The sequence below is a fragment of the Bombina bombina genome, chromosome 2, assembly GCF_027579735.1.
Source record: "Bombina bombina isolate aBomBom1 chromosome 2, aBomBom1.pri, whole genome shotgun sequence".
NCBI classification, from domain to species: Eukaryota; Metazoa; Chordata; class Amphibia; order Anura; family Bombinatoridae; genus Bombina; species Bombina bombina.
In genome coordinates this window covers 334,317,532-334,330,102 of record NC_069500.1, presented here as the reverse complement: position 1 = coordinate 334,330,102, position 12,571 = coordinate 334,317,532, and the positions used below count along the sequence as shown (strand labels likewise).

The 12,571-nt window shown below is 33.6% G+C and overlaps 1 protein-coding gene across 1 annotated transcript in view; it reads left to right on the top strand.

Annotated features, from left to right (window-relative positions):
- Window positions 1–12,571, top strand: part of RNFT2 (ring finger protein, transmembrane 2) — a 259,024-nt gene that overhangs the window by 3,099 nt on the left and 243,354 nt on the right. The window contains exon 2 of the mRNA XM_053701690.1: window positions 10,131–10,344. Within this exon, the coding sequence (XP_053557665.1) occupies window positions 10,271–10,344 (74 nt within the window). The 5' untranslated portion in view covers window positions 10,131–10,270. The remainder of the gene's footprint in view (window positions 1–10,130; window positions 10,345–12,571) is intronic.

The window sequence follows — 12,571 nt, the reverse complement described above, 5'->3', positions numbered from 1 at the left end:
ATTTTGATTTCCATTTACATTTTTGACTTGGAGCTGATTTTTGCTATAATTAAACTGACACTCATACTTTTATTAATCTTTAAATTATGCAAACCAGGTCCTCTAACAATTACTCTTTTTTATATATAGGGGCCATTTTAGTTGTTTAGAAAGGGAGCATCATTTATTTCTTCATTTAACCCTTTTGGGGTTTAAAGATTGCAAATTATAAATCCATTTACATTCCTGTTGGAGTAGGATATTATCTAAATCTCCTCCTCTACCTTTTAAATCAATCTTTTCTAAACCTCTAAATTTTAGCTTATTCTTATTGCTCTTGGGATGATATAAAAAGTGCCGTGCCACACTACTAGTTTTTATTAATTTATTTTTTGTCTCTCTTGTGTTCTTTTATCCTCTCATGTAATTCTCTGTACGTTTTGCCTATGTAATACATCTGGCAACTACAGGTTATCATATACACTACATTAAAAAACAACAAACTGAAAAGTTCGTAGAAGATGCGCCTCAGACTGTAGGGAATTCCAATCCCAAACCAGTATATGGTATATATTCTTGTAGTACTAACAATTCGATCAGTCCAAAAAGGGATCGTCTGGCTGCCTGGTTTCCAAAAAGATGTGGCATCCACACCACAGATACAATCTAAAAGGTAAAAAGGAAAATGCGCCCCATATGGTGTAGTACTGTATGATAAACATTGTTTCCAAAAGGTAATAAAATATTACTCACAAGTCTCCTAGCACTAACAAAGTGCTATATGCGCAGTCTGGACCTTATGAAAGCCGTCCAGTAAGCTCACTCCTCGATATGTCTTACAGATGGTTACCGTATATCATCAGACGTTAAACCTCTTAGGACTTAAGATTTTAATTAGAAGAGTGCATACATACTAATCTCACAGTGGTCACAGTAAGAGGAATCGCAGAGGTGCATCCCGAGAACCTAAAAACTGTATATCAAGACTATTGGAACAAGGGATAATCACAACTCAAAACCGGAGTTTGTCAATGAACCGCACATAAGAGATATTACTGTAAAAGCACTGTATTAAAACAACATACAAAAGATAAAATCACAACATGTTTCTCAGTGATACACTGTTTCTGATACACTGTTTCTTCAGGTGAATAGATATACAATGTAACACATCAACCTTTTAAAGACCATTGGCGTCCTCAAATCGTAAATGCGCATGTCAAATGACCCGCCCATAAAGACCTTATAATGGTCTTAACCATAGCTGGTCCGTTGTATTAAACAATTTGCCCACGCATCACGCAACAACTGGGGAAGCAATGGTGTACAAACTTGTTATAGCAATAAAGCTATATACATTTTAACATTGATAAACCTTTCCGTTCTAATGATCGCAGGAAAATAACAAACTTTCAATTGCGGGACACATGTGTATAAGTTGTTCTCGCACTAAGATTATCAAAATTAACCCAAAAATACCAAATTCCAGTGAATAGAATTACTAGTGTAAATCAATACTGACCTATAGGGTTACTGATAACAAATTACATCGGCCATGTCCCCAAAGCTATATAAATATATAAAAAATAATGTGTGAATATAAAGAATATGTGTCTATGTGTTATGGTCTACATTTAATTAAAGAGACCTCCCATGTCAAAAAAGCAAACAAATTTATAAATGGACCAACTTATGTGTAACTGCAATGTCTAACTAGTAATATATAAAGAACTAGTTAACTTGCCTAGTATGAATAGTGTGTAGCTGAGTGATTTAACAGCAGTGATATGATAAATCAGAGCTGTGTTTAACGTAGCAGGTACTGTAGCTTTAAATTTGTAACATTGAATTACAAACCTAAAGCACAAAAAGTAAAGTCTAATAACATTTCTATTGGAGGTTATAAGTGGATGACAACAAAGAATACACCAAGAAAGATATTAGACAGATATAATTATATTAATCAGCTGAGTTGTTAGGAATATACTGTTGCAACAAGTTAAATATTTACTATGCAAAATATTCATATTATTTAAAACTAGATCTGAGCAACAAATGACAAACAGATATAAGTATTTATAAGCATGAGTGAAATTTTCCAAATGACATGGCTGTAGCTCGCAAGCTTACCGGTACCGGAGCTAGTAGGAAATGAGGAGCAGTTCTCACAATTTGCAGCTGCAGGTTTTAGCCATGCAGCCTGAAAGAGATCCGTGTGTTCCTGACAAGTTGTGCTGAGAAGTGAAATGCTGGAGAGTGGAGCGTGACCTCACTACTATACAACTGAATGAAGAACAGATGATTGAGGTAATTTCAGCTGCAAGGTAGCTGTTTACTTAAATAAAGCAGGTCTTGGAAAATTTGAGACTTCAGAGTAAGTATATTTCCAAACAAAAGCAGAGCAGGACTGAACAATTATCTGCAGTAATAGGCAAAATAGTTCAAAAGGCTAAATTGTTAGATTTACTGAGGAGTAACCTCTAGGCAGCAAGCAAATAATCAAGCAATGGATAGATTGAAAGGCTTGATTTAAATAGGCTGTTTAGAGGGAGGAGTATGTTTAAAACAACAGTAGTATATCTTATAGAGAGCTTCCTCCTTAAAGAAACAGTAGTATATATGACAGTAATGCTACACATACGCTACAAATAAGTGCATCATTAGATCATAAAAAATATAATTTAGTGAATTCTATGTGTAAATAAGGGTGTTCTTATACCATATGATTCCCTTAGTGTATTAGACGTCTAATTAAACAAAAATAATGAGTGCCTAATAATGTGTATTATTCATTCTACAATATTCATTCTACAAGAAGACTCGTTTAGTGCTCAAAAGCTGCCATATCAATGTTTTCATTCAGACCAAATGGAGATAATGTCTTTAGTTTCCATATTCAAAATTTCTCTCGTTGCCTCAATTTTGTGACTCTATTGACTCCCCAAGTATCTGGAATTTGTTCTATAGGGATCATTTTAATCACATCTATACATTCCGAATGCTAACTGGCTATATGTCTAGGTATACTAAGTTTGATAAGCTTATGCTTAATGTTCCTACTGTGTTCGCACCATCTTTTTTTGATGTGTCTACACGACCTTCCAACATATTGTAAACTGCAAATACATTGCAGTAAACATATTACAAAGATTGAATCGCATGTAAAATGTGTATTGATCATAAACGTTGAGAAACAGGTAACTTCATTAATTTTACCAGGAACATAATTGCACATCCCACAAAGTTTCTTACCACACTTACAAGTCCCAAAAGGTTTTAATTTGTAATTAGTATTTGCCTCTATAGTTTTATTATTCAAGTCAGTCTGAAACTTTGTTTTTTTCTGCCTGACAATCCCCTTTTTTTGTTAAAATTTTACTCGGAGCCAGTTTATTCTTAAGTGTAGGTCTCTTCTAAACGTACACAGTGGACCATTACTTATTACAACGTTTAAAGTAGAATCAGCTTGTAAAATGAACCAGTACTTCTTCAAAATATCTTCAATTATTCAGTGATTACTATTATACCCAGTGATAAAATGTATATCATTCCTCTTATCTATTTTGCTATTGGCCTCCATTTTACTCATATTTGGTTTATTCATGATCTTTTTATTATTATTTTTTGCCTGGTTTTTGGTTATCAAAAGATCACCTCTATCCTTTATTTTTGCCTTTTTGTACCCTTGAATAATCAAATCTTCTGGATACCCCCGTTCAATGAACCTATCTCTTAGGATCAGAGCCTGTTCTTCAAATTCCTTAAAATCTGAACAATTCCTCCTTATTCTTCAGAATTGATTAAACGGTATATTTCGTTTCCATGGTAAGTGATGGTTACTACTGTAGAATAAATAGCTATTTGTGTCAACGTCTTTAAAAAACGTCTTAGTAGCTACTTTGCCTTCAGTATCCCAATATAATATAAGATCTACAGACTCAATACTCCTGTGGTTGATCTTAGAGGTAAACTCGATACCCAGATTATTGTTATTTAGATGTTCAATAAATCTATTGGCTTTCATAATGTCCCCTTCCCAAAAAAAAAAAATTCAAGTCGTTGATATAACGCCCATAGAACACCAGGCTTGCCCCTAATTATGAGGAAAATATATATTTTTCCTCAAAAAACCCCATGAAAAGGTTGGCAAAACTGGGAGCACACCTGGTGCCCATGGCCGTCCCTTTAGTTTGTAAAATATATTCTTCCTAGTAAACAAAATAATTGTGCTGTAAGACAAAAGTAATGGATTCAATCAAAAAAATCCTTTTGCTTATCAGGAAGATAAGATCCTGATCTAAATAGTGTCTAACTGCAGTGATGCCTAAGCTATGTTCAATGTTAGAATACAATGAGGATACATCACATGTTATCCAGAGTAAATCTAGAGATAGAGATTTACTATGGATAATATGTGATGTATCCTCATTGTTTTCAATTCATCCCATTTATTATTGTAAGTCGTTACAAATATTAATTTCTTATCTTCATCTCTCAATTGATTTTTATATAGTAACATTTCCCTACTTGTATTTAATGCTCTGTTGTATGCTTTCTTGAGGGGGCCTTGTGTATAACCTCTTTCTTTAAATCTATCTTGAAGCATTCTTGCTTCGTTTTTGAACTGAAGTGTTTCTGTACAATTTATCTTATGTCTCAAATATTGTCCTTGAGGAATATTATTTAAGAGATAGGGGGGATGATGACTCTCAGCTCTTAGTAAAGTGTTGCCTGCTGTTTTCTTCCTATGAGTTGCAGTATTTAGCTTGTTCCCTACTTTCAGTATCCTGAGGTCTATGAAGGCAATTTCGGTGTCACTATATTTATAAGTAAAATTCAAATTATAATCATTCTGATTCAGTTTTCTCATGAATTCTTTTAGTTCATCACTAGTGCCTTCCCATAACATCAGGATATCGTCTATAAAACGAATCCACAAGCTAAATACATTTTCTTTTAAGTCACATAGATTTCTGATTGCTGCTTAGGTAAAGCTAATTTCAGGGTTAAATCAAAATTCATTAAAATTATGGAGGAGATAAAAATCTTAGATTAAAATCCTCCATGTCTCAAAAGCAAATCAATACAACATTGCATGTGAATATATGTCTACTAAACAAATGATAGACAATGTGTGTTGTTGTGATATATGCTAATGTTAACACCAATAATAAGTGTATATTGCAAATAATGCAAGTGAGTGCGAAAACATACAACTGTTCTCTAGTTAGTGGAACAGTAAACTGCAGTATATACGTTTTTAAATGTGTTGAAGTCTGCTCTTAAAGCTTCCATATACAGTCAATAACATATAATCAAAACAGATATACATAAATCATATAATTCACTATACTTGTGAGTACCAGTGTCCATGAAAAGTCCCAAAAAGGCGTGTACCAAAAAAAGTCCTTCGTATGTATCTCAAACGAACAAAAAGGAATGTGAGAGACTGGAGGCTGCAAACTTCTTCCACAAACTTGGTGGCGATGCAAGTGTAGTGAATCTGTATAGAGGTAGAACAGAAGAGGGCGCCACAATAGTGCACAATCAGTGTTACTTGGTCTCAATACACGTAATACAAATTATACTTACAAAGTATAAAGCACTTGATAAGTGCCACGAATGCCTGCTGGACAGAAAGCTATCCTTTCGATGTTGTTGTGCAGTAACCCAATCAAAGCAGTGCTCTCATAGGGTCTGTAGAAGACACCCGTAGGACAAATACTCCAGGTTCTGTTGGATTCAGTAAGGAATTCTCCTCAATGCGCTGAGAAAAGGTTTTAAACAGCTGGTGGAAGGGAAACACTGTTAGCTATAGCAGATTCCAGAAAGTGATTATTAAAAGTCGTGATACAAATGTCTAAAAACAATATAGACTTTAATTAAAATGTGCACGTGACACACAACACATTTCCCGGTCGTAGTGACCGATTCATCAAGTGTGTAAAAACATAAAATGATTCACAACTTAAAAAGCCCTGTTCGGCATCTATAGCCATCTAGGGCGCATGCGTATGAATTTACCTACAGCCAATGAGCTGTCTAGCAATGACCGGCTTCCATTTTATTTGATATTAAGACAAATGTGTTACAATGATTAACACGCCCACAAAACTAATAGTAATGTTGACCAAGATAAACTATGTTGCAAAATGAAGATTTATACTTCACATGTAGCCGCTATCTACACAGTTTGTGTGTCATAAACGGAGCCAGCCGTAGCTCACAATACCATTGTAAAGAGGTAAATTTGCGTGCATTACAATAACTAGAATGTCCTATATCTAATCCTCATATATACAAAGGCAGTGGCACAAAAGTATAAGTTGCAAACAGAGATGGTAAATTGATGATAAAGTAATCTCATAGAATTGCCAATCAAGTTTGATCTCAAAAGCCAATACAAGATATCTTGGCAATTATCCATGGAGCAAAAATTAACTCAAATGAAATGTACCAATGTTGTTACGCTAATAGTAAAATTCCAAACCTACACGATAGTGGTTTGTCCCCAGTATAACTCCATGTACACTGTTACCAATGCACAAGAGGATTCTGGGTAAGATATGCAAATTAGATATGCAAAATTTCAGGGATTGCTGTGTTAAAACAGTATTTGATGCAAAAAATCTGAGATTTTGCATATGTTACCCAGAATCCTCTTGTGCATTGGTAACAGTGTACATGGAGTTATACTGTGGAAAAAGCAAGCAGGGAATGAATGGATGTGCTAATTTCCTATGCAAAATTTTTTAAAAGGATTAAAAGGATTTTAATCTCAGATTTTTATCTCCACCATAATTTTAATGAATTTTTATATATATATATATATATATATATATATATATATATATATATATATATATATATACAGGCAGTCCCCGGGTTACGTACAAGATAGGGACTTTAGGTTTGTTCTTAAGTCGAATTTGTATGTAAGTTGGAACAGGCACTTTTTTTAGGTGAAACTCTAGCCAAACATTTTTTTTTTGTTTTGGATAGCATAGGATAAAGTTTGTTTTGCTATCTGTGCCCCTGTTCAGAAAATTTCACATCACTTTCTGTCCTTGTGACAATTGGATTTTCAGTATTTTGAATTATCCTGGAAAGAAGGATTGTCGATAAAGCTCTATTTTCTCTGTATGTAAGTACGAGTTGTACTTAAGTTGGATGTCTGTAACCCGAGGACTGCCTGTGTATATATATATATATATATATATATATATATACATATACATATACATATATACAGGTGGCCCTCGGTTTACAACGGTTCAATTTGCACCGTTTCAGAATAACAACCTTTTTTTCCCAGTCATGTGACTGCTATTGAAAAGCAGTGCATTGATTAAAATAGCCAGTAGGTGGAGCTGTTCGCTTGTGTTGCAGCAAAGATATGTAAGCCAAGCACACAAGCAGGCTGTAATGAATTAGTGTAGCTAGCTAGACCTGAGCTATCGAGCAGCTTTCAAAGGAACAATATCTTCCTGTCTATAAATCAGTCCAGATTGGAATGCATAGAAAGAATTGTTTGCAAAAAAAAGTAAAGTCTGTGTTGTGTGATTATTTTATTAGGTTTATAATGCTGTTCAGCAAATGTTTTTGTTCATTTAACTTAGTTTAATTATATATTCTGTGTTGTGTGATTATTTAATTAGGTTTATAATGCGGTTTAGTATTTAAAGTGTTCATTTCAAAGCTTTAAAAATAATGTATTAGGTGTTACTTATGACAATTTTGAGAGGGGCCTGGAACTCCCTCACTTCCCATTGACTTTTGATTTATAACCATTCCTTCTGGAACCTAACCCCGGCGTAAACTGAGGGCTACCTGTATATATGTGTGTATGTATGTGTATATATATATATATATATATATATATATATATATATATATATATATATATATATATATATATATATATATATATATATATATATATATTATATATATATATATATATATATATATATATATATATATATATGTATATATATGTATGTGTGTGTATATATATATATATATATATATATATATATATATATATATATATATACATTGATTGGAGTAGCCCTGTTAGTCCAGAGATTTAGATATCAAAATAACAAGAGTATTGCATTGAGCAATGATACTTTTTTATTGGACTAACTATACATTTATAAGATGACAAGCTTTTCGGAAAAGTGTCTTTCTTTTTCAAGTCTGAAACAATACTGACCAATTTGATGAAATTTACAGATTATATCTTAAAACAGGATGGCTAAAAAGACAGAAAGTGTTACAGAGGTCTGAATGCAGGGGGAGGAGAGGTGTAGTAAAAATCATGATGGGGTTTTAGGAGACAGAGGCAGACAGTATCAGTAAAGGATAACAGACAGGGGAAATATATGGTTATACACAAAGCATATAATGACATAAAGTTATATAGCAACATCATAAAATCAATATGTATAAAGATGTGAAATTAGGTATACAGGGGAATATAAGATAGTCAATAAATGAGAAAGGAAAGAAAAAAAAAAAAAAGGTGGAATAATAATAATGACAAAAGTGTGGACATAGGCTTACCTGCGTACCTATGCATAGAGAGTGTGGAATATACAATGTAATTGACTACAGTATATGAAAGTACATTGCACTGCATGTGAAGTGGGATGTTATATTGGAGAAACAAGACAAAAACTGCACCTTCGGATGAACTTACACAGACACTCAATCAAAAATCCCTGTGAAACAAAATACTGTACCCCTGTTGGTCACCATTTCACCCAACCTGACCACTCCATCCAAAACCTCAAAATCAAGATTCTCAGAGGCAACTTCCAAAACACCATGGAAAGAAAAACATTTTAAATGAAAATGATAATGCACTTCAACCTGTTTAATTCTGGACTAAATGTAGACTCTGGATTCTTAACATATTATCAAAAATTTTTGTAATGTACTTTCATATACTGTAGTCAATTACATTGTATATTCCAGACTCTCTATGCATAGGTACGCTGGTAAGCCTAGGTCCACACTTTTACCATTGTTATTATTCCCCTTTCTCCTTTTTTGACTATCTTTATTTTCCCCTGTATACCTAATTCTTCCGAAAGCTTGTCATCTTATAAATGTATACTTAGTCCAATAAAAAAAGTATCATTGCTCAATGCAATACTCTTGTTATTTTGATATATATATATATATATATATATATATATATATATATATATATATATATATATATTATTTTTGCTCCCATTTTTTAATAACTGAGTGCATTCAAAGGAGGGAGTATTTTTTTATTACATGACTCATGGTTCATTGTTTGTTTTGTAACTGCTTAATGTTGTTAGGAGGTTCTATGCTGTCCTAAAGGCATTGGGCTTTAATGCCATTGGAACGTCCTACTTTTTTTGGCATCCTGCATGCTCCTGCCTTCGACAAAGTTGAAGATCTGCCTGGGGGGGGGGGGGGGCGTGCCTAGCATCTGACATCAAGTGACTTCCTTTTTCCTTGTAATGTCTTCATCAGAACTTTATTCCAATCATTACATTTGCCCCATCATGAAGGATTATCAGTGGTAATAATAGCAGGCTTCAGTAGAAGTTGTTTAGTTTAGCAGATGATATAAAAAAAATATAATTTGAATTATTAACCTGTATAGTTAAAAAACAAACAAGTAGTAATATTGAAAAATATATATGTGGGTGAGATAAAAAATGTTAGAAAGCACAGGGTATGTTTTAGAATACAAAAACTCAAAGGTAGATGATGGACTAAAGTACTTTGCTGAGAGCTGCATGATTTATGAAGAGTTTGAAATCAATTAAAGGAACGTTAAACGTCCCTTGCTTTTGTGTAAAAACTGTGCTTTTTGTGGTTATCAAAATGCTGCAAATTGCCTAAACCAGCTACATGATTTCAGGCTTTAGAATTTATTTTTGGGCTCTTAGGAAGCATGCAACATGTGCAATTTTTACCCAGAAGTAAGAGGTATTTATTGGCCTTTCAAAACAAGTGTTAAGATTTTGCCTTTGGTTCTTCTCTACAATAAAAAACTTTTTCATTCAGTTTTTTTTTTATTCAGTTGTTTTAAAGAAATGTGTAAATATCTATTTCAAGTGCAATAAAGTAATATAGCACTATACATTCTTCATCAACAGAAGGAGCCACATATTCAGATTACCAAATCCTATATATTGCTGCAACACAACTTGGAAAGAGAACACTCATGTATTCTGGAATCTCCTTCAAGGCTGAACATTTCTGCCTGTCGTTCTCCACTTTTGATGGTACATTTTAAATGTATTGTTTTAAGGTTTTGAAAACAATGCAGAGACGCCACAGCAGCCTCACGGACAACCCTCCTCCAGAAAGGTAAGGAAATAGTTGTTTCCTAGCATAAATAACAACATTTTAAAAATCAATCTACAATTTTTTTTTATTTCTGGACCCTTTTAACATTCAAAATACACATGATCGGATTGTAAATAGACTAAAGCTTAAAGGGATACTGAACCCATTTTTTTTTCTTTCATGATTCAGATAGAGCATGCCATTTTAAATATCTTTCTAATTTACTTCTATTATCATTTTTTCTTTGTTCTCTTTCTATTTTTTTTTGAAAAAGCAAGAATGTAAAGCTTACGAGCCAGCCCATCTTTGGTTCAGCACCTGGGTAGCACTTGTTGATTGGTGGCTAAATGAAGCCACCAATCGGCAAGCACTACCCAGGGTCTGAACCAAAAATGAGCAGACTCTTAAGCTTTCATTCCTGCTTTTTCAAATAAAGATATCAAGAGAACAAAGAAAAAATGATAATAGGAGTAAATTGGAAAGATGCTTAAAACTGCCTGCTCTATCTAAATCATGAAATAAAAAAATATGGTTCAGTATCCCTTTAATTTTTCATTAAATTACAAAAATTTCATGGAGAAAGAGGACACATTAAAGTGAAGGTAAAGTTAACCCCATCTCTATCTATAATATCATTAAATGTTTAAAAATAATATGAGTTTCATTCATCATATTTGATATAAATCGTTATATTTCAATATATTACCTTTATAATTTGATTTTTTTTCGTTCCCAAATTCAACCTGTAAAAAAATTATTTTTTTTACTTTCAATCACATGTTTTTCTTAACCAACTGATTTTATGGCTGTTAGGCGGCCGTCAGGCGGCCGTCAACCGACGTCATCCACCCCTTTACTCGTTGCCGCATATGCAAATTATTTTTATTTGGTTTCTCAACCCTGCGCACTCCTGTTTCGCGCATGTGTGCTTCCAACTTCCAAGTGGGAATCCCTACAGACTACGTCATCTCTTTTTGCAGACGCCTTTTATAACCTCAAGTTGTAATAATGTGCCTTGTTGTCCTGCACAGCCTTGTTACCTGTCTGTAAGATCAGAGACAGGAGCTGCATTTATTGATATCGTTGAAACGTTTCTTAAAAACATCGATCTATCAACTAGATTCTATAGTACAATTGGGCAAACAAAGTTAATAGATCGATGTTTTTAAGAAACGTTTCAACTATAGCAATAAATGCAGCTCCTGTCTCTGATTGCATAGTAGTGAATGAATATACCTATTTATTCACTACTATGTTACAAGGCAAATTAGCGCATGCGCATTTTGAAGTAATAGGATGGCCATTGATTACCATCGGCGAGTAACGCATGCGCAATTGAATTCGGGGTTGTGAACGCGCATTTGAGAGCGGGTGGGACCGCTGAAGACGTAACTAAATGCCTAAGGAGGAAGTAGGGCTTGGGAGGAGCCGGGAGATAAACGGTAGGGAATTGGAAATAAGTTTTTTAATAAAAATATTTGAAAAATAAAAAAAAAAGACTTAGCGACTAATATAACATGATAGGGAGAAATTGTATATTGGATTCAATAAACTATAACTTTACCTTCACTTTAAAGTGTAACATGTGAGATTCTCCTTTACAACTGTAAACAAAACTTATGCTTATTATTAAAGGGAAACTCAAGTAAAAATGTAACTCATTTTTACACTTTTTGAGTCACCATCTCCTACTAAGCATGTGCAAGAATTCACGGAATATACATATATGCATTTGTGATTGGCTGATGGCTGTCACATGATACAGGAGGAGTGGAAATAGACATAACTTTGAAATTTGTTAGAAAAAAAATACTACTCATTTGAAGTTTAGACAAAGTGCTATTGCATTGTCTTGCTATCATGCATTTGTTGATTATGCAAATCTACTGTATTTACTGCTCCTTTAAGAATGAAGAGCGATGATATACAAACGGCACAGGTAAATAAGCACACATTTAAAAATGATTGTTAGAGGCCAAAAAAAAACCCAACAAAAATAACACAATGTAGTAGTAGCCGATAGCTTTAACTGAAATTCACTGCACCCAAGACTTAGCCTTGTACAGCAGCAAATGGCAGAAGATCAAAAGATTCCCTACTGAAGGAGAATGATCAGTTGGTTAAGTATAATGAAAAACATTGTAGAGCTGTATCTCAGATACAAAGAGTGAATGGTCTACTGTGTCAAATACTGCACAGATGGTTAGAAGCAATAAGCAGAAAGAAGTGGTTAATTGCTATTCTGGTT